The sequence below is a fragment of the Salmo trutta genome, chromosome 28 (genome assembly GCF_901001165.1).
Source record: "Salmo trutta chromosome 28, fSalTru1.1, whole genome shotgun sequence".
Lineage (NCBI taxonomy): Eukaryota > Metazoa > Chordata > Actinopteri > Salmoniformes > Salmonidae > Salmo > Salmo trutta.
This window is the reverse complement of record NC_042984.1, coordinates 33,264,868-33,287,189: the sequence shown is the minus strand read 5'-3', so window position 1 is coordinate 33,287,189 and position 22,322 is coordinate 33,264,868. Positions and strand designations below refer to the sequence as shown.

General features: G+C 41.9%; 1 protein-coding gene across 2 annotated transcripts; it reads right to left on the bottom strand.

Annotated features, from left to right (window-relative positions):
- Window positions 1-3,420: 3,420 nt before the first annotated feature.
- On the bottom strand, window positions 3,421-20,998 carry LOC115166058 (uncharacterized). 2 transcript variants are annotated; one of them, XM_029719697.1, is made up of 5 exons: window positions 20,204-20,998; window positions 6,160-7,984; window positions 5,289-5,552; window positions 5,001-5,129; window positions 3,421-4,928 (listed from the first exon to the last, which is right to left on the bottom strand). In XM_029719697.1, exons 1-5 carry the CDS (start codon window positions 20,269-20,271, stop codon window positions 3,582-3,584), a joined length of 3,633 nt encoding a protein of 1,210 aa, XP_029575557.1. In that variant the 5' UTR covers window positions 20,272-20,998; the 3' UTR covers window positions 3,421-3,581. The 2 variants fall into 2 exon arrangements, with proteins under 2 accessions (XP_029575557.1, XP_029575556.1); XM_029719696.1 differs by having other exon boundaries at window positions 3,421-5,129.
- Between the last annotated feature and the right edge of the window lie 1,324 nt (window positions 20,999-22,322).

Here is a 22,322-nt window from a genome sequence, read left to right as displayed (position 1 = left end):
ATTCCATTCACCCAGCTCAATGTAACTGCGATAGGTTTAGGCTACTACATGATACTCTCGAATGACTTAATTATAGGCTACCCCGGCTTTCTCTGTTTCCTATTTCTATCATGTTAAATATTAGCCACTATCAGTATCGACCTTCAGTAGGCCTAATAACCACACATATTCAACCGCCAATTTAGCGTCAATTCCCTTCGGTTGGTATAGCCTACATTATCATTCCATTAAATTACATTGTTTAATTTACATTCATTTGCTTCCTCTGTAAATGCTGTCACGGCCATGTGGTTGTTGCTGAGGATCATTAGTAACAGTTAATATAAAAATGTAGGCTAATTGAATCGTTATGGAGCGCAGCGCAGACCAAGCCATAACAGTTTTAAAAAGACGCATGGCGCAATACTTGGCTGTCATCACACAGTTCCATGGTTACTGCAGGCAATAGACGAGGGTATAGCCTACTATTGTACACTATTCTCCCTATTATAATTTTATGTACACTAACCTTCCAACATTACCACATCCACCCCCCCCTCCCCCTCCAATTGGTTGAAATGTAAAAGGTTAAGGGTTATTGTTAAAGGGTGTGGGAGTATCACTGACTTTTCACTGCAGTCACTTCCTGTGTCCACTAGGAGGGCTGTTTTCAGAGCCAGTGAAAATGTACAGTATAGTCACAGTCATGAGACAGATATTTCACCGGATGAATAAATGTGAAGTATCCGGTTGGAGTTTCCATACACTATCAAATATGGTGGTGAGAAGAAGCCCAGTGGCCGGCTTGATGGAGCGAGATGGATTCTGGCCGAGATTCTACTTTTCCTTTTGATGAAACATTTGATCTCAATAAAGTTTTCTGTTTCCAAAACTAGAATCTGTTATGAACAGAGTGGACTTAGTTTTGTAGACTTTACCCTTTGCCAATGTTTCAAAAAAGCATTGTTTAGAATGAGTACAAGGGCGTATTGAGTTACTGCAGGGTAGGTGTTCCCTAACGGAAATATGCAAATACTTGTAGTTAGGCTCTCGCTAGCTCGTGCTTGGCTCTGCCCACCTCCTTGCTTGTTTTGTCCATTGTGACAGGCTGTTGTCTATCTTGGGTTAGTTTAAAAAAACATATTTGGTATAGTCTACTCTAGCCCTACACTTGGGTGTATCACTTCGTTTTAGCAAGCTCTGTACATTATTTTGATAGTGCACAAGTTCTTACAAATGCAGTCATTACAAAAAGCCAAATACACACATTTTATACTAAGTTGTCATTATACAAGTCCTATTGCACAAAATCGTTGGATATATTCAACTAAATAATGCATTTGTAGTAACATGTAAACATGTTATTTAATACAAAACAAATAAAGCAAAAAAGTACTTTATGTTAAACTGAGGATTTTCAGAATATCTATGTGCGCCAGGTTCTGTACAATATACTCAAGCCTTTAAAAACAGTCCTTGAGTCTAAATGTAGAAAACTTCAATAAAATAGTCATTCTCCAACCACCCTTCTGTTCCATGTTCCTTTGAGTGAGTCCAGAACTACACATTTTAGTCATTTAGCAGACGCCCTTATCCAGAACGACTTACAGTTAGTGCATTCATCTTAAGATAGCTAGTTGGGACAACCACATATCACTGTAAGTCCATTTTTACTCAAAGCTATCAGCAAAGTCAGAGCTAGTTTCTATACAGCACTTTGAGATATCAGCTGATGTAAGATGGGCTATATAAATAAATTTGATTAGTAAGAGGGAAGAGTGAAGTGCGAGTCTTAGGTCAGGAAAGGCTTTTCTTGGATGGAGGGGACAGGGGGCTGCGGTGGGATTATTTAAAATATTATTTTAAAAGTTAATTTTCAAAAAAATGGGCAGGGACTCTGCTAACCTAGCTTCAGGGGGAAGCTGGTTCCACCATTGGGGTGCCAGGACAGAGAAGAGCTTGGACTGAGCTGAGCGGGAGCTGCCATCCTGTAGGGGTGGGATGGCCAAGAGACCAGAAGTGGCAGATCAAAGTACTTGGGTTGGGGTGTAGAGGAGAGCAGAGCCTGAAGGTAAAGAGGGGCAGTTCCTCTTGCAGCTCCATAGAATCCAACAACACTGCCATCTACTGACAATATTATTTATTACATATTTTTTAGTTAACAATATTTTTATTCGTAGACAGAAAAACACTTATGCCTACCTAACCAAATGTTAACATCACATTAGTCCATTATAAAATAAATTACTCTAAAGGGAGCCAACAAGTATCTGCATGCATTTTGTGGATAGAATTGTGATCAATCTTTGCAGAACAAATAGAAAACCTAGGTGCAAAAGCTGATAAGGCAGAAATACAAACATTGTAAAAATGCTAATCAGTAAAACTGAAATATTTTCAGAAAACATATCTTAAGATGCTTAGTCAATGCATCAACATACTCAATACCTACCCCTCTAGGACAAAACAGGAAAACCTAGGAACATTGTCATAAAAATGTAAATTACATGTTATCACTGGAATTATTGTATTTTGGAATTAAACATTCAATACAGAAAATAAATGCATTTCCTGCAGGTAATAAAACATTACATTTGGAAACTATTCAGACCCCTTGACTTTTTCCACATTTTGATACATTACAGCCTTATTCTAAAATTGATTAAATAGATTTTTTACCCTCATCAATCTACACACAATACCCCATAATGACAAAGCAAAAACAGACTTAGAAATGTTAGCCAATGTATTAAACTTAAAAAAACGTAATTACATTTACATAAGTATTCAGACTAGGGCTGCCAAAGTTAATGTGTTAACGCGTAATGTTACTAGTACTTGACTTCATTATTTTGATAGCGTACAAGTGCTTACAAATGTAGTCATCACAAAAAGCCAAACACACTAATTTTATACTAAGTTGTATAATGACAAGTCCTATTGCACAAAATCGTTGGATATATTCAACTAAATAATACATTTGTAGTAACATTAATGTAAACCTCCCTGACCAAGGCTCTTCTACCCAGTTTGGCCAGCTCTAAGAACAGTCTTGTTGGTTCCAAACTCCTTCCACTTAAGAATGATGGAGGGCACTATGTTCTTGGAGGCCACTATGTTCTTGGGGACCTTCAATGCTGCAGACATTTTTGGTACCCTTCCACAGATCTGACAACTGTGTGACCTTATATAGACAGGTGTGTGCCTTTCCAAATCATGTCCAATCAATTGAATTTACCACAGGTGGACTCCAATCAAGTTGTAGAAACATCTCAAGGATGATCAATGGAACCAGGATGCATCTGAACTCTATTTCGAGTCTCATAGCAAAGAGTCTGAATACTTTTCATTTTATATTTCCAAACATTTCTACAAAACATTTTTCGCTTTGTCATTATTGGGTACTGTGTGTAGATTGATGAGGATTTTTATTTATTTAATCGATTTTAGAATAAGGCTGAAACATAACAAAATGTGGAAAAAGTAAACGGGTCTGAATACTTTCTGAATGAACTGTAAATATGACAATTCAAATAAGAGTTCTACAAGGCTGAAGTTATGCAATGCAATTCATTGGAATTTGGAAAGCGATTTAGTCCAACTCAGCCCATGTTCTTTCTAATCATTGCAAGAGCAGCCTCCTTCTCCTTCAAGAGTTCTTTCAGTCGTTTGATTCTCTCATGACGCTTGATTTCTTCAGGGTCCATGAGCGCTGTAGAGCAGAGATAACTGGTTGGGATCTCTCCAGCTGTACTACTTCCCTGCTCACTCACAGTTGAAGGACATTGGATCTCCACAGATGTTAGCTCTTTATCTTCCATTTGAGCCTTTGTGGACTTTCTACCCTTTCGTTTAGCTGATTTTGCAATTGCACTGGTACTGCTCCCTGAGAACCTGGTGTTTGGTGGTTTAGATGAACTAGGCTCCTCTTGTGAAGTGGATGATGAGCTCATTGCTTTCTCTTGCACTGGTGTTCCAGTCACCCCACATGGACATGCTGTGCATCTTTTCCCTTTTCCCCTTCTTCTAGAGTTCGGCTTTATGTTGCTTGCTGTGCCACAGAAGGGCCCAGGAGCGCAATCCATACCTTCAGCGTTTGTTTGTGGGTGGACAGATGGAACGGGTAAGTTTGAGCTTCTTTTTGAAATATATACTGGATTGATTTCTGGCAGAGGTTTGGAAGGGACTCCTGTTTCAACTGCGGTGGAAATTAGATTGACAGTCGGATCCTCATAGCCAAATATATGTTCAGCATCAGATAAGATGTCTAGCTGAGGACTTGGACTGGTGAGGGGCTGCATTTCCAACTGAGGACTTGGACTGGTGAGAGGCTGCATTTCCAACTGAGGACTTGGACTGGTGAAGGGCTGCATTTTCAACTGAGGACTTGGACCGGTGAGGGGCTGCATTTTCAACTGAGGACTTGGACCGGTGAGGGGCTGCATTTTCAACTGAGGACTTGGACCGGTGAGGGGCTGCATTTTCAACTGAGGACTTGGACTGGTGAGGGGCTGCATTTTCAACTGAGGACTTGGACCGGTGAGGGGCTGCATTTTCAACTGAGGACTTGGACCGGTGAGGGGCTGCATTTTCAACTGAGGACTTGGACCGGTGAGGGGCTGCATTTTCAACTGAGGACTTGGACCGGTGAGGGGCTGCATTTTCAACTGAGGACTTGGACCGGTGAGGGGCTGCATTTCCAACTGAGGACTTGGACCGGTGAGGGGCTGCATTTCCAGCTGAGGACTTGGACCGGTGAGGGGCTGCATTTCCAGCTGAGGACTTGGACTGGTGAGGGGCTGCATTTCTAGTTGAGGATTTGGACTGGTGAGGGGCTGCATTTCCAGCTGAGGACTTGGACTGGTGAGGGGCTGCATTTTCAACTGAGGACTTGGACTGGTGAGGGGCTGCATTTCCAGCTGAGGAGTTGGACTGGTGAGGGGCTGCATTTTCAACTGAGGACTTGGACTGGTGAGGGGCTGCATTTCCAGCTGAGGAGTTGGACTGGTGAGGGGCTGCATTTTCAACTGAGGACTTGGACTGGTGAGGGGCTCTGTGTTTTCTGAACTTTCAGATGCATTTTTAACCTTTTCTATTTTCAGTCTTTTAGCATCTATTGGGTAACTACCATCCTTCCTAGTTGCAGAGACCTGTGAAACAACAAGGTGCTTAATTAGAGTGGGGAAATTAATGGTAAAACAATATACATTTTGTCTCGAAATTCAACCATGACAATCTAATAGGCTAAGGTAGACCAACAGTACCTCATGCATTAGTAAGCTTTAGAAAAGTAGAAAATCATCAGTTACCTCTGTTTCCTTGTGTTCCCTCTTTTTTATCAAAATGTTTGATCCCTGTAACAATTTGCGAATAGCCTCTATGGTACGTTTGTTTGTGGTCCCAATCCGAGGAAACACCTTAGGGACAGCCTTGGGTTTAGCGTCAATCCTCTCCAAACATATTTTCACATCAGATGTGATCCCAAACATCTGTTTCAGCAGGCGATCACAAGTTTCCAAAGATTCCATGTCCAACACAGAAGTCCGCTGCTCAGGGATGGGATCTGATGAGCTCTAAAATTGGGGAATGATCAAGATTAAAAGCCTTGGTGAGTTTACTTTATTATACTGAACAAAAATATAAACACAACGTGCAACAATTTCAGAGATAGTACTGAGTTACAGTTTATATAAGGAAATCAGTCTATTGAAATAAATGTATTAGGCCCTAATCTATGGATTTCACATGACTGGGTAGAGGTCCATCCACTGGGGAGCCAGGCCCAGCAAATCAGAATGCGTTTTTGCCCACAAAAGGGCTTTATTGCAAACAGAAATACTCTTTGCTCCCTGGAAACTCGAGACATCTGTGGCATTGTGTTGTGTGACAAAACTTCATATTTTAGAGTGGCCTTTTATTGTCCCCAGCACAAGGTGCACCTGTTTAATGATCATGCTGTTTAATCAGCTTCTTGATATGCCACACCTGTCAGGTGGATGGATAATTCTGGCAAATGAGAAATGTTCACTAACAGGGATGTAAACAAATTTGTGCCCCTTTTGGGCACATGGAACATTTCTGGGAAACATGGGACTAACACTTTACATGTTGCGTTTATATTTTTGTTCAGTGTAGCTATCCTACCGATCATGTAGTAATCTGAGTAGTGGGTTGTCTTACCTTTTCTTTGTAAGTCTCCATTTCTGTTTGGAGAGAGGTACTTCCAGTAATGTTGTCCATTTCTTGCATGGCAGGATGGTGCTGGCTGTTTCCAATTCCCTGGTCAGTGGCATCATCCTGGACATTCCCCATTTCTTGGGTTGAGGCACTGGGATGACTGCTTCCCATTTCCTTGCTAGTGGCATTACCCTGAATGTTCTCTATTCGGATTCCAGTTGCACGGCCATGAAATCTTTGCAGAATTTTCCTATACTGACCAGTAATGTTATGCTGGCGGGAGTTCAACTCTTGGCCTGTTGCACTACCTTGACAACCTGCCATGTCTTGGGCAGTGGCAACGCTCTGACACTTTTCTATTGACAGGCCAGATACTTTGTTCTGACTATCCACTATCTGGCCATTCAAATGATCTTGACCGCATAACACTTCTTGTTCAGCTTCCAAGTCATTCAACATATGAGCCATTTCTTTGTCTTCTTCAGCTACTTTAGACACTGTTTTGGGTGGAAGGTATGAGACAAATATTACATTGGAGTCTTCGTCCTCATCGACTTCAGACTGTCTGAAAGGTTGCCTTGTTACGTCCCTTGTTGATATTGCCTGGTATGTAAGGTCATCTTGGGGATCATCGTCACAGAGGTCAATGATGTCATCTGGTATAACAATGTGTTTAGGATTTGGTCTGGTTTTATTTGACAATTGTGATCCAAGTGAGGAGCTTAAGGGTAGGGAGGGCGGTAAGCTGATTCTCTGATTGAATCCAACACTTTCTGCTGCCTGTGTGGTGGAGTCACCAGTGTTCCTACTGGCCTCCAAGGGCTTTGATGGTCGGTTACAAAGCTCAGGGGTTTTCTTGGCCACAAAATACACCTTCCCATTGTACATCACTAAGGCATTGTCCTTCTCTTGGCCAATTTTTGTCTGACTCTCTTGGGAAGGTGAATACTTTTTTGCTGTGTTTTCACAGGGTTTGGTGGCTTTTTCCATCTCTGCCAGAGTTTTCAAAATATCTGAGGTCATAGAAGAGGAATTCACAGGAACAAGGCATGGAGCAGGTGAGCCATCTGCCTCCTCAATCACCCACTTAATAGGAGTGACTGGTCTTTTGCCATCCTTAGCAGTAGTAGAAGACGGTGTTGAGCCTGATGAAGAGCATGTAGAATGTGTCTGGCCAGATGACCTTGAAAATCGGCTGAGGGAGAGGGGTGCCTTCTGAGATGTTGGACATAATGGAGTACCACCCGGTTTCATGGTTTGGACAGGGGACACATAAAGAACCATTGGCAAATTCGAATTTGAGGCACAGCTCGTTGATGAAGTAAATATCTGTCTCTTTATGGCTGGGGGGAGTGCGGATGCTGGAAGGGTTTTCACTTGAGCATTAGGAGGAATTTGAAGGTATTGTCCATTTGGAAGCGCTGGAGATTTCACAGTGACTGGCAGCTGATCCTTATTCAAAAGTGTTAGCTCGGGTGATGTCAAGGATAACGCACTTTGGGCTACTTTTGTTGTTACTATAGGAGTCTGGATGCTCACTGATTTATATATTCCTGTCAGATTGGTTGGATTTTGAGAGGTACTCATGTAAAATGGCCTTTTATTCACCGATTGTCCTTTAGTTGTGGGTCCCAAAGTAGACATGTTAATCTTCGAAATTGATGGCACGTCCAAGGTAAGATCTCGTTGAGATTCAGCCATGTCCTTCATAGTGCTTGTTGGTGATCGAACAAACTGTCCGTTTACTTTTTGAACAGGGATCAGTTTCATAACATTTCTCCCATCAGTTCCCACAGCTGGCATCGCTTGGTAAAAGACACCTGTCCCACTGAAAAGGAAAAATGTAATACATAAGCATTTCACAGCAAGACAGTTCGGGCAATTAAAATCAATTTCTTGAGCGTTTTGATCATCTGTCCCTATAAAAAAAGAAAAAGAAATAGGCCTTTGTTCGATACAATACACAAACAATACAGGCCACCTCTTAATTGAGATCAAATCAACGCAGTTAGATTTGCTTGTATAGAACAGCTGCTCGCTTAATCATGCACTGACACATCACACACTTTCCTTTTGTTAAATCTCACTTCCTACTTATTTGTTTTATATTTTTCCTTTGTCTTTAGTCTGACGTTATTGTATAGGTTTTTGTTTCTTGTGTTTCTTTAATACCCTCTAAAGCATCTTTGGATCTTTGAAAAGCGTATTATTATTATTTATAGTGGTGGCTGGAAGCTTGCCTGATGACATCCTGAATTTAATTCCCCTGCTCTATAGTTTCTTACATACATTTAGTCTGAAACTGCCATGTTTGAAGTAATTTGTGTGAGGGGTGTTCATTAGCGATTGGATCGTCTCTAACAAATCGAACCAGAGTATCAAAGAATCATCATGTACGCCAGCTCTGGCCAAACCCATCGGTTTCTGGGACCAATCAGAATGTGTTCTCATTCTAGAAATCTTAAGGGGAGGGAGGCAAATCCAGAATAATCGTGGAGAAGAAACGTCAGTTGGCCGGGGCGATGTGGATGGGTAGCCAGGGTGGGATTCTCTTTGCATGGGGCCAATATCCATATGGTTCCATGGTTGCCATGGCACCGTATGGAATGTCCATACGGTTCTGTGGCTGCCATGGCTTCGTATGGCAGCGTTGACGGTTTACTCCTGCTAATTTAATCTATAATGAATAGTTAATTGTTTTCTATGTACACATTTTACGTCAACTTCTATTTTATGGTAGCTTATCAAGTATAGATGGTAAATATATAGAAATTCTATCCCAAAATGCTAAACTGGATGATTAATCAGACTTCATAAACCTGCTCAGCATCCCAGAGCTACTCATTGACATTCTTAAGAAGTTTTCAAAAGAAGCAGACACCCATTACTTTGGACTTCAAGGATTTCCTCAAGGCTCTGGATATACTTCGCCAGAGAGGAGGCCAGAGAGCAGGTCATAACTCCGGCTATATTCAAACTGTTGGATATAGACCCTCCTCTGATCTGATCCTAAATACCACTAAATCAAACCTTCGGACCATTCAACCAGTTTTGCAAAAGCACATGCCCAAGGAAAGTAAATATTGCCTACACTCAGTGTTTTTATCAAATGCACAGTCTCTATTAAACAAGTTGGAAACGTTTGAGTGGAGAATGAGTGAATCAAAATCTGACATGGAAATTATTCCTGAGATGTGGTTTAGTGGCAACTCACCCACTGAAATGTTTGACATTTAGGGCTTTACAACTTTCTCCCGCGCTCCTGAGGAAAGGAATGAGGGGGAGTGGCCATTATGTAAACAACAGCATCCCTGCATCTTCAGTGCATAAGGATTCATACTGGGGGTGGGCAGTATCCAGATGTTCATAATGTTCCTGTACCATACCAACGCTATTTCTTTTCAAACGTAAAAATGATAAATAAATATTTATTATTTTTGGGGCGTTAGGGTCCCAACAAATTACTATCAAATTCCCATAGCGGTCGCTAGCTAAATGCTAACAAGCGCAAGTCAACAAACTAATTGCAAGAATAGACTGCTCTCTCAAATACTGGAGCCCTGAGACAGATATAATTTATTTGCCGCATCTTAGATGGTTAACTTAAGTTATAAGCAGTGAGATTGCATGCAACACAAAAGCCCCTGCGACACGGGGGGCTTAGAGCTTTAGGGGGCCCAGGGACGGTATTGAAAATCATACAGTCTATATTTAAGAATACCCCGGTATACGGTATATCGCTAAAGCCTAATTCATACAAGACCATACAGACTGCCCAGATGTTCACAAGTGTTGCAGTATGTGCAGTGTACTCTCCACCTGACTCACCCTATGCTGAACAACTCATTGCCCAGCTGGTAGCCTGTTGACTCCCTGCGGGTAAAACACCCTGCTATTGAAGTTATCATTGGTGGTGACTTTAACCTGTCAAGGTATAGGGGGCAGTATTTTCGATTTCAGATGAAAAGCGTGCCCAGAGTAAACTGCCTAATACTCGGGTTCAGAGTGAAATATTTGCATATTATTAGTAGATTTGGATAGAAAACACTCTGAAGTTTCTAAAACTGATTGAATGATGTCTGTGAGTATAACAAAACTCATATGGCAGGCAAAAACCTGAGAAAAATCCAACCAGGAAGTGGGAGATTGAGAATTGTAGTTCTTTTGAATCCCTATTGAAACTACAGTGTCTGTGGGGTCACGTTGCACTTCCTAAGGCTTCCATTGGCTGTCAACAGCCTTCAGAAAGTTTTTTCATCCTTCTCCTGTTACTGGGCAGAAAATAGTAGCTCAGTCAATGAGTGGACTGCCTGGGACCAGTGAGTTGTTTACTGCGCGGGCACGTTTGGCGCGCCCCTCCTTTTTCTCCTGGAATGAATACGCTATTGTCCGGTTGGAATATTATCGCATTTATGTTAAAAATACCCTAAAGATTGATTGTAAACAACGTTTGACATGTTTCTACGAACGGTAATGGAACTATTTGACTTTTCGTCTCTGGTACTGCGCTCGTGCGTTATGCCTTTGGATAGTGATCTGAACGCACGAACAAAACGGAGGTATTTGGATATAAATATGGAGTATTTCAAACAAAAAGAACATTTCTTGTGGAAGTAGGAGTCCTCGGAGTGCATTCTGACGAAGATCAGCAAAGGTAAGAGAATATTTATAATACTAATTCAGAGTTTTGTTGATGCCAGAACTTGGCGGGTAGCTGTATTGCTTGCTTCGACGGCTGAGCTATGTACTCAAAATATTGAACAATGTGCTTTCTCCGTAGTTATTTTGAAATCTGACAAAGCGGTTGCGTCAAGGAGTAGTGTATCTATAATTCTTTCAATAACTGTTGTAAATTTTATCAACGTTTATTTTTGTAAATTGATGTGCACATTCACTGAAAGTTTTGGTGGGAATACATTTTCTGAACATCACGCGCCAATGTAAAATGCTGTTTTTGGATATAATTATGAACTTTATCGAGCAAAACATACATGTATTGTATAACATGAAGTCCTATGAGTGCCATCTGATGAAGATCAAAGGTTAGTGAATATTTTAGCTGTACTTTTGGTTTTTATGATGCAGGTCCATGCTTGGAAAATGGCTGTGTGGATTTTCTTGTGAAGTTTATGTCCTAACAATCTAATTTTATGCTTTCGCTGTAAAGCCTTTTTGAAATCGGACAATGTGGTTAGATTAATGAGAGTCTTATCTTTAAAATGGTGTAAAATAGTTGATTGTTTGAGAAAATAAATTTGAGATTTTTGCGCCATGCTATTTCACTGGCTGTTGAATAGTGTGGGACGGTCGCCTCCCACCTAGCCCAGAGAAGTTAATCAAGTGAGCATGGACAAGCTGTGTTAAGGCCACAATCTTGAGCAGATCCATAAAACCATAAGGCGGCAAAATATTCTTGAACTGATGATCATCCACCTATCATCTGTCTACTCTGAACCTGCTATTTCTGACCCACAAATGACCATTGCTGTTACAATACAACTTAAACTGAAGAGGTCCAAAAGTCATACTGCCAGAAAGGTATTCAGGCCACTGCGAGACTCAAGCACGCGTTCATTTGGGCAGTGGATCACCTCCCACCACCTCGAAGTCAGATGCCAAAAGAGAAGGGAAGCATACATGGAAGCGGACAGCAAAATCTGCTTGGCTACATTTCCATGATAAGCCATGGATAACCCCAGAGATAAAGGCAATGGTCAGAGACCACCAGAGAGCATTCCATAACCAAATCACAACCCTATGGAAGGAATTAAGGAATAAGGTGCAAGGGAACATTTTTAACTGAAACAGCAAGATCCCGCCCAGTGGCATAAGAACATCAAAGACTTAGCCAACCTCTCCCAAACTGAGGCAACCTGACAATAGACATGGTACAGCAAATTAAATTAATAAAGCACTATCAAAAGCAGGGATTGTAACCGGTTCAGGGAACAGAACCAAAAACCGGAAAAATACGTTTTTTTCTTCAAGGAACGGAACCTGGAATGAAAGTGCTCCATACTTTTTCGGAAAAAAACTTATTTTAAAAGCATGGGAACCAGTTAATAACATTATTTTACAGGCCAGGCATTTTTTTCTTGTCCCACAACAAAATGCAACCTATGCAAAGCCCTTACTCGGTCACTCAGAAACGCATGTCTACCTGCATGCTGAAAAACTTTAGGCTACCTGTGTTTCGTCTACCTGCCCCTCAATGCTAGCTAAGGATTCTATAGGCCTAGTTATTATGTTTCACATTGGATTTATTAACTGCAAACAAGGTAAGATATGTTTTTAATTCTGGTGCCACTCTGCACACACAAGCTTGTTAGCGAGCTAGCCCAGCACGTCAAGCCTCCTCCTCAACCCTTTCTTGCTCTCTCCCCACCTGCAAAATTTCAGTCGCATCTTGCGCCACAGGCTACATTTGTCTGTCCATCATGCATGTAAACAACTAGCTTGCCTGCTCTATCCGCACTGATTGGTGAAGTAATTGAATGAGCTAAATGTAAAAACCAGTTGATTTCACAGGTTAAAAAAGGAACAATATAAACTGGTACTTTTTTGGGGTTCAAACTGGTTAAAAACTCTTGCTGGTCGGAACAGTGGGACGAAACGAAAAAAAGGGGTTCTGTTCAGAACGAAATAAATGGAAAATAATTCTGGTTCCAACCCCTGATCAAAAGTAACAGTCCCTACCACCCATCAACCCAGCACTGCTGCCCTCCATTTTACCAGCAAGCCCTGCTCCAACAGTCCAACCCTGGGAAGTCTACAGAAAGCTACAGGTGAAAACCTAAAAAGGCAGCGGACCCAGATGAAATCCAAGGCAGACTAATAAAGGAGTTTGCATACGAACTGAGCAGAACATTGGCTGACATTCTTAACCTCTCTCTACAAGAAGGCATCATACCTGACTAATGGAAAGAAGCTATAGCGGTCCCCATTCCTAAAACCAAACCACCCCCCATCAGTGAAATACGGCTCACTATCTCACTAAGCAAAGTAGCTGAGAGCTTTATCACAGAATGGGCTCTGACCAACATCCTACCCCAGATAGACACCCAGCAGTACAGATGTCTACAAGGCTGATCAACAGCACACTGTCTGGTGGGTCTAACCAACAAGCTCTTCAAGTCCCAGGATAAGCATAGTTCCACCTGCTCCCTGGTGACCACTTACTTTGGCAAAGCCTTTAGCCGTGTCTGCCACAACCTCGCCATCACCAAGATGTTAGAGCTCGGGCTCCAACAATCGCTCGCCAGACAGATATGCAACTTCCTCTCTAATAGACACCAGGTCAAATCAAATGTATTTGTCACATACACATGGTTAGCAGGTGTTAATGCAAGTGTAGCGAAATGCTTGTGCTTCTAGTTCCGACCATGCAGTAATATCTAACAAGTAATATAACCTAACAATTCCACAACAACTACCTTGTACACACAAATGTAAAGGAATGAATACGAATATGTACATAAAAATATATAAATGAGTGATGGCCGAACGGCATAGGCAAGATACAGTAGATGGTATGGAGTACAGTATATACATATGAGATGAGTAATGTAGGGTATGTAAACATTATATAAAGTGGCATTGTTTAAAGTGGCTAGTGATACATCTAATTACATCAAGATGGCAAGATGCAGTAGATGGTATAGCGTACAGTATATACATATGAGATTAATAATGTAGGTTATGTAAACATTATATAATATAAAGTGGCTAGTGATAAATTGATTACATCAATTTTCCCATTATTAAAGTGGCTTGAGTTGAGTCAGTATGTTGGCAGCAGCCACTCAATGTTAGTGATGGCTGTTTAACAGTCTGATGGCCTTGAGATAGAAGCTGTTTTTCAGTCTCTCGTTTCCAGCTCTGATGCATCTGTACTGACCTTGCCTTCTGGATGCTAGCGGGGTGAACAGGCAGTGGCTCGGGTGGTTGCTGTCCCTGATGATATTTTTGGCCTTCCTGTGACATAGGGTGGTGTAGGTGTCCTGGAGGGCAGGCAGTTTGCACCCGGTGATGCGTTGTGCAGACCTCACTACCCTCTGGAGAGCCTTCCGGTTATGGACGGAGCAGCTGCCGTACCAGGCGATGATACAGCCCGACAGGATGCTCTCGATTGTGCATCTGTAAAGGTTTGTGAGTGTTTTTGGTGCCAAGCCGAATTTCTTCAGCACGCTGTCTGTGTGGGTGGACCATTTCAGTTGTCCGTGATGTGTACGCCGAGGAATTTAAAACTCTCCACCCTCTCCACTACTGTCCCGTCAATGTAGATAGGGGGCTGCTCCCTCTGCTGTTTCCTGAAGTCCACGATCATCTCTTTTGTTGACATTGAGTGTGAGGTTATTTTCCTGACACCACACTCCGAGGGCCCTCACCTCCTCCCTGTAGGCCGTCTCGTCGTTGTTGGTAATCAAGCCTACCACTGTAGTGTCGTCTGCAAACTTGATGATTGAGTTGGAGGCGTGCATGGCCACGCAGTCGTGGGTGAACAGGGAGTACAGGAGAGGGCTGAGAACGCACCCTTGTGGGGACCCAGTGTTGAGAATCAGCGGGGTGGAGATGTTGTTACCTACCCTCACCCCCTGGGTGGCCCGTCAGGAAGTCCAGGACCCAGTTGCACAGGGCGGGGTCGAGACCCAGGGTCTCAAGCTTAATGACGAGTTTGGAGGGTGTCAAATGCTGAGCTGTAATCGATGAACAGCATTCTTACATAGGTATTCCTCTTGTCCAGATGGGTTAGGGCAGTGTGCAGTGTGATGGCGATTGCGTCGTCTGTGGACCTATTGGGTCGGTAAGTAAATTGGAGTGGGTCTAGGGTGTCAGGTAGGGTGGAGGTGATATGGTCCTTGACTAGTCTCTCAAAACACTTCATGATGACGGAAGTGAGTGTTACAGGGCGGTAGTCATTTAGCTCAGTTACCTTAGCTTTCTTGGGAACAGGAACAATGGTGGCCCTCTTGAAGCATGTGGGGACAGCAGACTGGGATTAATTGAATATGTCTGTAAACACACCAGCCAGCTGGTCTGCGCATGCTCTGAGGACGCGGATGCCGTCTGGGCCTGCAGCCTTGCGAGGGTTAACACATTTAAATGTTTTACTCACGTTGGCTGCAGTGAAGGAGAGCCCGCAGGTTTTGGTAGCGGGCCGTGTCAGTGGCACTGTATTGTCCTCAAAGCGAGCAAAAAAGTTGTTTAGTCTGTCTGGGAGCAAGGCATCGTGATCCGCGACGGGGCTGGTTTTTCTTTTGTAGTCCGTGATTGACTGTAGACCCTGCCACATACCTCTCGTGTCTGAGCCGTTGAATTGCAACTCCACTTTGTCTCTGTACTGAAGCTTAGCTTGTTTGATTGCCTTGCGGAGGGAATAGCTACACTGTTTGTATTCGATCATGTTTCCGGTCACTTTGCCCTGATTAAAAGCAGTGGTTTGCACATTCAGTTTTGCGCGAATGCTGCCATTAATCCACGGTTTCTGGTTGGGGAATGTTTTAATAGACGCTGTGGGTACAACATCACCGATGCACTTGTTAATGAACTTGCACACCGAGTCAGCGTATTCATCAATGTTGTTGTTCGCCGCAATGCGGAACATATCCCAGTCCACGTGAACGAAGCAATCTTGAAAATAGAGTCGTGGTCAGCTTTTCCGAAGGGAGGGCGGGGGAGGGCCTTATATGCTTCGCGGAAGTTAGAATAACAGTGGTCTTGTGTTTTGCCAGCCCTGGTAGCACAATCGATATGCTGATAGAATTTGGGGAGCCTTGTTTTCAGATTAGCCTTGTTAAAATCCCCGGCTACAATAAATGCAGCCTCAGGATATGTGGTTTCCAGTTTACATAGAGTCCAATGAAGTTCTTTCAGGGCCGTCGATGTATCTGCCTGGGGTGGGGGGTGGGGGGGGGGTTGTACATGACTGTGATTATGATCGAAGAGAATTCTCTTGGTAGATAATGCGGTCGGCATTTCATTGTGAGGAATTCTAAGTCAGGTGAACAAAAGGACTTGAGTTCCTGTATGTTGTTATGATCACACCACGTCTCGTTAATCATAAGGCATACACCCCCGCCCTTCTTCTTACCAGAGAGATGCTTGTTTCTGTCGGCGCGATGCGTGAAGAAACCAGGTGGCTGTACCGACTCAGATAGCGTGTCTCGAGTGAGCCATATTTCCGTGAAACAAAGAACGTTACAGTCTCGGATGTCTCTCTGGAATGCAACCCTTGCTCGGATTTCGTCTACCTTGTTGTCAAGAGACTGGACATTGGCGAGTAGTATGCTCGGGAACGGTGCGCGATGTGCCCGTCTTCGGAGCCTGACCAGAAGACCGCTCCATCTGCCCCTTCTTCTACGACGTCGTTGTTTTGGGTCGCCGGCTGGGATCCGATCCATTGTCCTGGGTGGTGGGCCAAACAGAGGATCCGCTTCGGGAAAGTCGTATTTCTGGTCGTAATGTTGGTGAGTTGACGTTGCTCTTATATCCAATAGTTCCTTCCGACTGTATGTAATAAAACCTAAGGTTACCTGGGGTAACAATGTAAGAAATAACACATAAAAAACTAAATACTGCATAGTTTCCTAGGAACGCGAAGCGAGGCGGCCATCTCTGTCGGCGCCGGAAGTTGAAAAATGTGGTGAGGTATCATTGTATGCGGTCTGAGTGTCAGTAATCTAGTGGCCTACCTCAAGGAACTCTGCTTGGTCCGTTGAATGTTATTGCATACATCAGTGCAGCAAGGCAATCAGCAGTCAAGAAATGGACATTTGTGGATTACCTTAATTTATTAGAAACAAAGAACACCAAAATCCACTTCCACCATCCAAGAAGACCTGGCTGACCTGGAGAAGTGGTCAGTGGGGAGACACATGCTCCATGCGCACTTCACTAAGTCACCACCCACAATACCACCTGTCAATCAACAACACAGAACTCCAGAAGGTAGAGGTTATCAAGATCCTAGGAATTTTCATTCAAGGCAATCTAAGATGGACAACACAGGTAGAGCACATCTGTGAAAAGGCCAGCCGACGTCTGTTCCTCTTCCGACGCCTTAAACACTTCCACATCCCTAAGAAGGACCTGGTAATGGTATTCTCCACCTACGTCCGACAAGCGGTGGAATATGCTGCCCCAGTGTGGCATGCAGGGCTAACCAAGAGTCTGACACCATCAAGAGGGTCCAGAGAAGAGCAGTATGCATCTTCATGGGCACAGACTACACCTCCTACTCAGATGCATGCACCAATCTGGACCTACCATCACTCCACAAACACAGGGAAAGTCTCTAAAGATCCTTCGCAAGAGCTTATCTAAAATCTGATCCCTGCCACCACAGTTTAGTTGAGACCCACTCCTCAACTAAACTGGAACTGAATCATTGCAGCACTGAGCGTTTCCGTTTTAGTGCCATCCCAGCCATGGTTCGCCTCAATTGTTGACAATGAAACAATTTTTTCAATTTCCATGTTCTATTGTCTGCAGCCGTTGTATATCGTTTTAATATTCAAATGTTTGTTGTACTCACAATTCAGCATGTTGCTGCCACTTGTACAATGTTCTTTTGAGAAACACTCTCTCAATATCTCAAGCCCAGATTGTCAAAAAGTTATCCCTTGCCAGGCAGTGTTACTTTGCGAGGTGGGATATAGGTTTCCTATTTCTTTGTGCGATTAGCAGCTATGAAACGAAATAGTAGAAATACCTTGAAAACAGCTACTGCAGCATTTTTCTAACCCTAACTCACACGTACTCATACTTGACTTTTGACTATTTATTTGCAAATGTAATGCTCACACCGTAAAGCCCTGAAAATTGACAATCTTACCCACCAATATCTAAATCCACCCGCATTTGGCATTTTATGCCCTGCTATTATTCCCGACCACGTTTGTGAAGGAATAGTGGCAACGTCAAACATAGCTACTCCAAACCAGTTGATGGCGCTATAAAACCTTTACCAGTAAATTTACTGAACAGATTAATTTGAATTGTTATGCGTGCACTAAGGAAGGATTGTAGCTAGTGTTAATGACATGAATAAATTCACATGGTGGCGCTGTTGCAAACATCTTTGCCATTGTGCTAAAATTTGAACACTGCCAGTAAAATGTTCCCTGAATCAAGTGTGTGTGTGGTATTCAAATAAAATAAAACAGTTGTGTCTAGGAGCCTTCGTTGCTACTTGCAGCTATATTTACAACTTGAATTTGTAGCATGATGATTGATTTTATAAACTCATTGCTTCAATCAGTAGTAGAAGAGCAATATTGTTATAGAGCAGTAGTCCATTGTTATAGTCTCTGTTATAGTTCAATAGATGTGTACAATATGATGGCTAGCCTTGTATAGCCTAATATTTCCTTTCATTGTTGGGGAGTAGTTTCAGTTCAGTCTACTTTCAGTGTAGTTTAAACTCCTGATGTAGGCAAACCCTTGTGGGACATTGATTACAGTATGTTGCCCTAATCCTGTAGAATAAATATTGGTAGCCAATAAATAATAAATTGCCAATGTATTATTTCATTTCAAATCATTAAGTTGTCCAGTAAAGCCAAATGTAAACTGGGCACTGTGGAATAAAGCTACCGCATCCCCACCAACTGTTTTTGGTATAGGCTACAGCTGAGGGATGAGGTTGGGGAATCCCTCTCTCATAGAAAGTGTTCTAAATGCCAAGGACTGACAGTCCATTACATCCAAGAGATAGGCCACATTTTAACCATATGTTGAAACTGTACATTGTTTTCATTCTTGCTGTTTGTAAACAATGGAGTAATAAAACCTTGTATATTTTGGGTTATGATTAAAAAAAAAAGAGGGATTGAGGTTAGTCTTCCAGAATCAATGGCTTAATATCAAGAACTTAAATGAACATCAAACAGCTCCCCAAATTCCAGACTGTACATTTGTTTATTTTGATTGCACAGGACTGGGTCTTTAAAACGTCTTCGGTGGCCCCTGCACGAAACAGTTGAGCTAACGTAGGCTAATGCGATTAGCATGAAGTTGTAAGTAACAAGACAATTTTCCAGGACATTGACATATCTGATATTGGCAGAAAGCTTAAATTCTTGTTAATCTAACCGCACTGTCCAATTTACAGTAGCTATTGCAGTGAAAGAATGCCATGCTATTATTTGAGGAGAGTGCACAATTTTAAACATAAAAAGTTATATATGCCCAAATATGCCTAATTTGTTTAGTCTTGATACATTTTGAAAATAAATGCAATGGTTCATTGGATCAGTCAAACTGCACATACATTGCTGCCATCTAGTGGCCAACATGTATATTGCACCTGGGCTGGAATAATACATTATGGCCTTTCTCTTGCATTTCAAAGATGGTACAAAAAACTACAAAAGAACAGTTGTTTTTTGCCCTTGTATTATCTTTTACCAGATGTATTGTGTTTTTCTCCTACATTCCTTTCACATTTCCAAACTTCAAAGTGTTTCTTTTCAAATGGTACCAAGAATATGCATATCCTTGGTTCAGGGCCTGAGCTACAGGCAGTTAGGAAAAAAGGGGCGGATCCTTAACAATAGCTAGGTCTAATCTCATTGTCTTAAATCTATCAAATTTTAAAGCAGGAATCAGCAGTTGAAACAATAACAAACCACTCAAATTCATAGAGTTATGAATACAAAGACTGCCCATGATATTAACATTCTAGTTTTAACCATGTTTTGAGGCTTTATTCGTGTTTGTTACATTTACTTTGGAGTAAAACAAGGTTATATTATGGGTTCTGATGGGATAGTTGAACTAAACTCATGAGGTATTTAAATTATACAAGTTATAGTCAATAATCATTGGGTACATATTAATTTATAAATCCAAAAATAGATGTAGGTGTCAAATTGTCCCTTAAATTAAATGTATTGCATTTGAATAGTTTAGGCAGGGCTAGGCTACTTCCTTAAATTCCAATGTAATCCTTTCTTAAATTCAATTGAATTCACCCATTTCAAAAAAGATTGAGACCCCAATCCTGAAATTACATGTTTTGATACACGGATTAACTGTTTAATCTTACCTGCGACACGCGCCTTGAGATGCCATCGTTTTGCCTTGATTACTGTATGAGATATTCAAATTACTCATGCTATCCAAGGTAGCTAGCTAGGTAGCTAGCTAACTTGTCTATCGAACCAGACAAAGTCGTCAGTGTGAAGCGCCAAAAAGCAGCGCGAACCCCTTGTAGTTTATATCAAGATACATGCATGCCTAACAGAAAAATCTGGTAACGTCGTAGGTTATCTAATGTCTGGTAACGTCGTTTGTTGACGGCTGCGCCATCTAACGTTAGCTAGCTAGCCTAGAGCTGTCGGTCTCAGTGATTAAAACAGCTCAGGCCAGGGTAACGCTCGTTACGTTGCTTTTGTATAAAGGACTGTCTAAATAGCTAACTCGTCTAATTTACATTAAATGACTGGTAGGCACTACTTTCTCCTGGAAAATAATGTCACTTTCCAAAACTAACGTTATCCAGCTGACTAAATAACATATAGCTGTCGTCAATCAATTTCCGTAGATATCCTTTTTTTTGCGTTACACTTCCGTGAAACGTTACCAGGGTGCACGTTCAAGAAATTGAATAATTCAAGTTCATCAACAGCATCAGAATCCGCGTATAAAAGGCTGTTTTCAAGACTCAATTGAGACCAGTATTTGAATCAAACTGTAGAAATCAATACATCAGTATATTTCTCTCATCTCCATTCAACCCAGAGGGCGAACAGACCAAAACAACGTTCATAAAACATCGACGATCTTGAATCCCCACTTGAGACGGCTACAATAATAAAACATAACTTCCGGGGACAATATACAATTTCCGGTGTGATTTGGAGACATCTTCGGGCCGTTTGATGAAGCGTTGCAGAAGCAACTGCTCATGTTATGTTCAGTTATTTAATTGTACCCCTCCCCCTCCCCTATAAGCTTGCAGGGCTGGGTTTTCATTGTTTGCAGGAAGCAAATAGCCTACAGGGTAGCACTAGCAGTGTGTTAGGACATATATAGTTATTTTATTAGGCTATAGGATGTCTGATAGGGTGAATCGATCAACATATTTTCTGTATTTTGGGGGCATTCAATCTGTGGGATCTTTGAATCTTCCAGGGCAAATTCCCCAATTTTAAAGAGGTGGCCTATTTTTCTTCAATTTATGTGACATGCAGCAGAACAATATTCCTCAAATATATTGAAACACTAGCCCTTTTATAAACCAAACATTTTGTTGAAATGAGCCAAAATGTTTTAGCCTTGTCCTAGTCATGGGGCCAGGGTTCCGGTCTGGAAGCATGCTTTCCACTGTGCTTAGAAGGCACTTTTGGTACTGCAGTTTAAATTAAGTCAGGGGCGCCACCTTGATTTTCAAAGTGGGGGGGCATAATCAGGTCAGGGTCCTCCCCCAGAAGTTTTCGGGGTATCTAAAGCTCATTTCCTGCATTTTTACACAATCCAATATGCCATCTCTATTTAAAACAAAAAGTAAGCAAAAATGGCCACAGTCATCAAGAGATCAAGAGATCAATATTAAATATGCTAACTTAGGGATAGGTGTCCTGTCAACAGGGTAGCTGCAGCGTCGTGTGTCAGGATCGCATATTTTAGAGAAACAACAAATGCCGGGACATATAAGTGTCTTATAAGCTGAAAGCTTAAATTCTTGTTAATATAACTGCACTGTCCAATTTACAGTAGCTATTACTGAGAAAAAATGCCATGCTATTGTTTGAGGAGAGCTCCTAACAACAAAACACCGTTTTCACCGCGATAGGTTTGATAAATTCACCTCTGAAGGTGAAATGTGTACTTACATTCTGAAATCTTGCTCTGATTTATCATCCCAAGGGTCCCAGAGATAACATGAAGTGTCGTTTAGTTAGATAACATCCTTTTTCATATCCTAAAAAGCTCCATATAGCATGCACGATCGATTTTGTATTTCCACTCGTTCAATTTGCAAGAAAGGAATCTGTGAAAATCTAACTCTAAACGTTGTTTCAACCAGTCAAATTACATTCGTATTTATTCCTCAGAGATCCTAGAACGTAACCAGACTTCACTATATCATTAGGAGTGTAGTATATCCTATAGGACACCAAATGTGGGCAGAGAGCGATGCCTTCATGGCGCGCCGATGACAC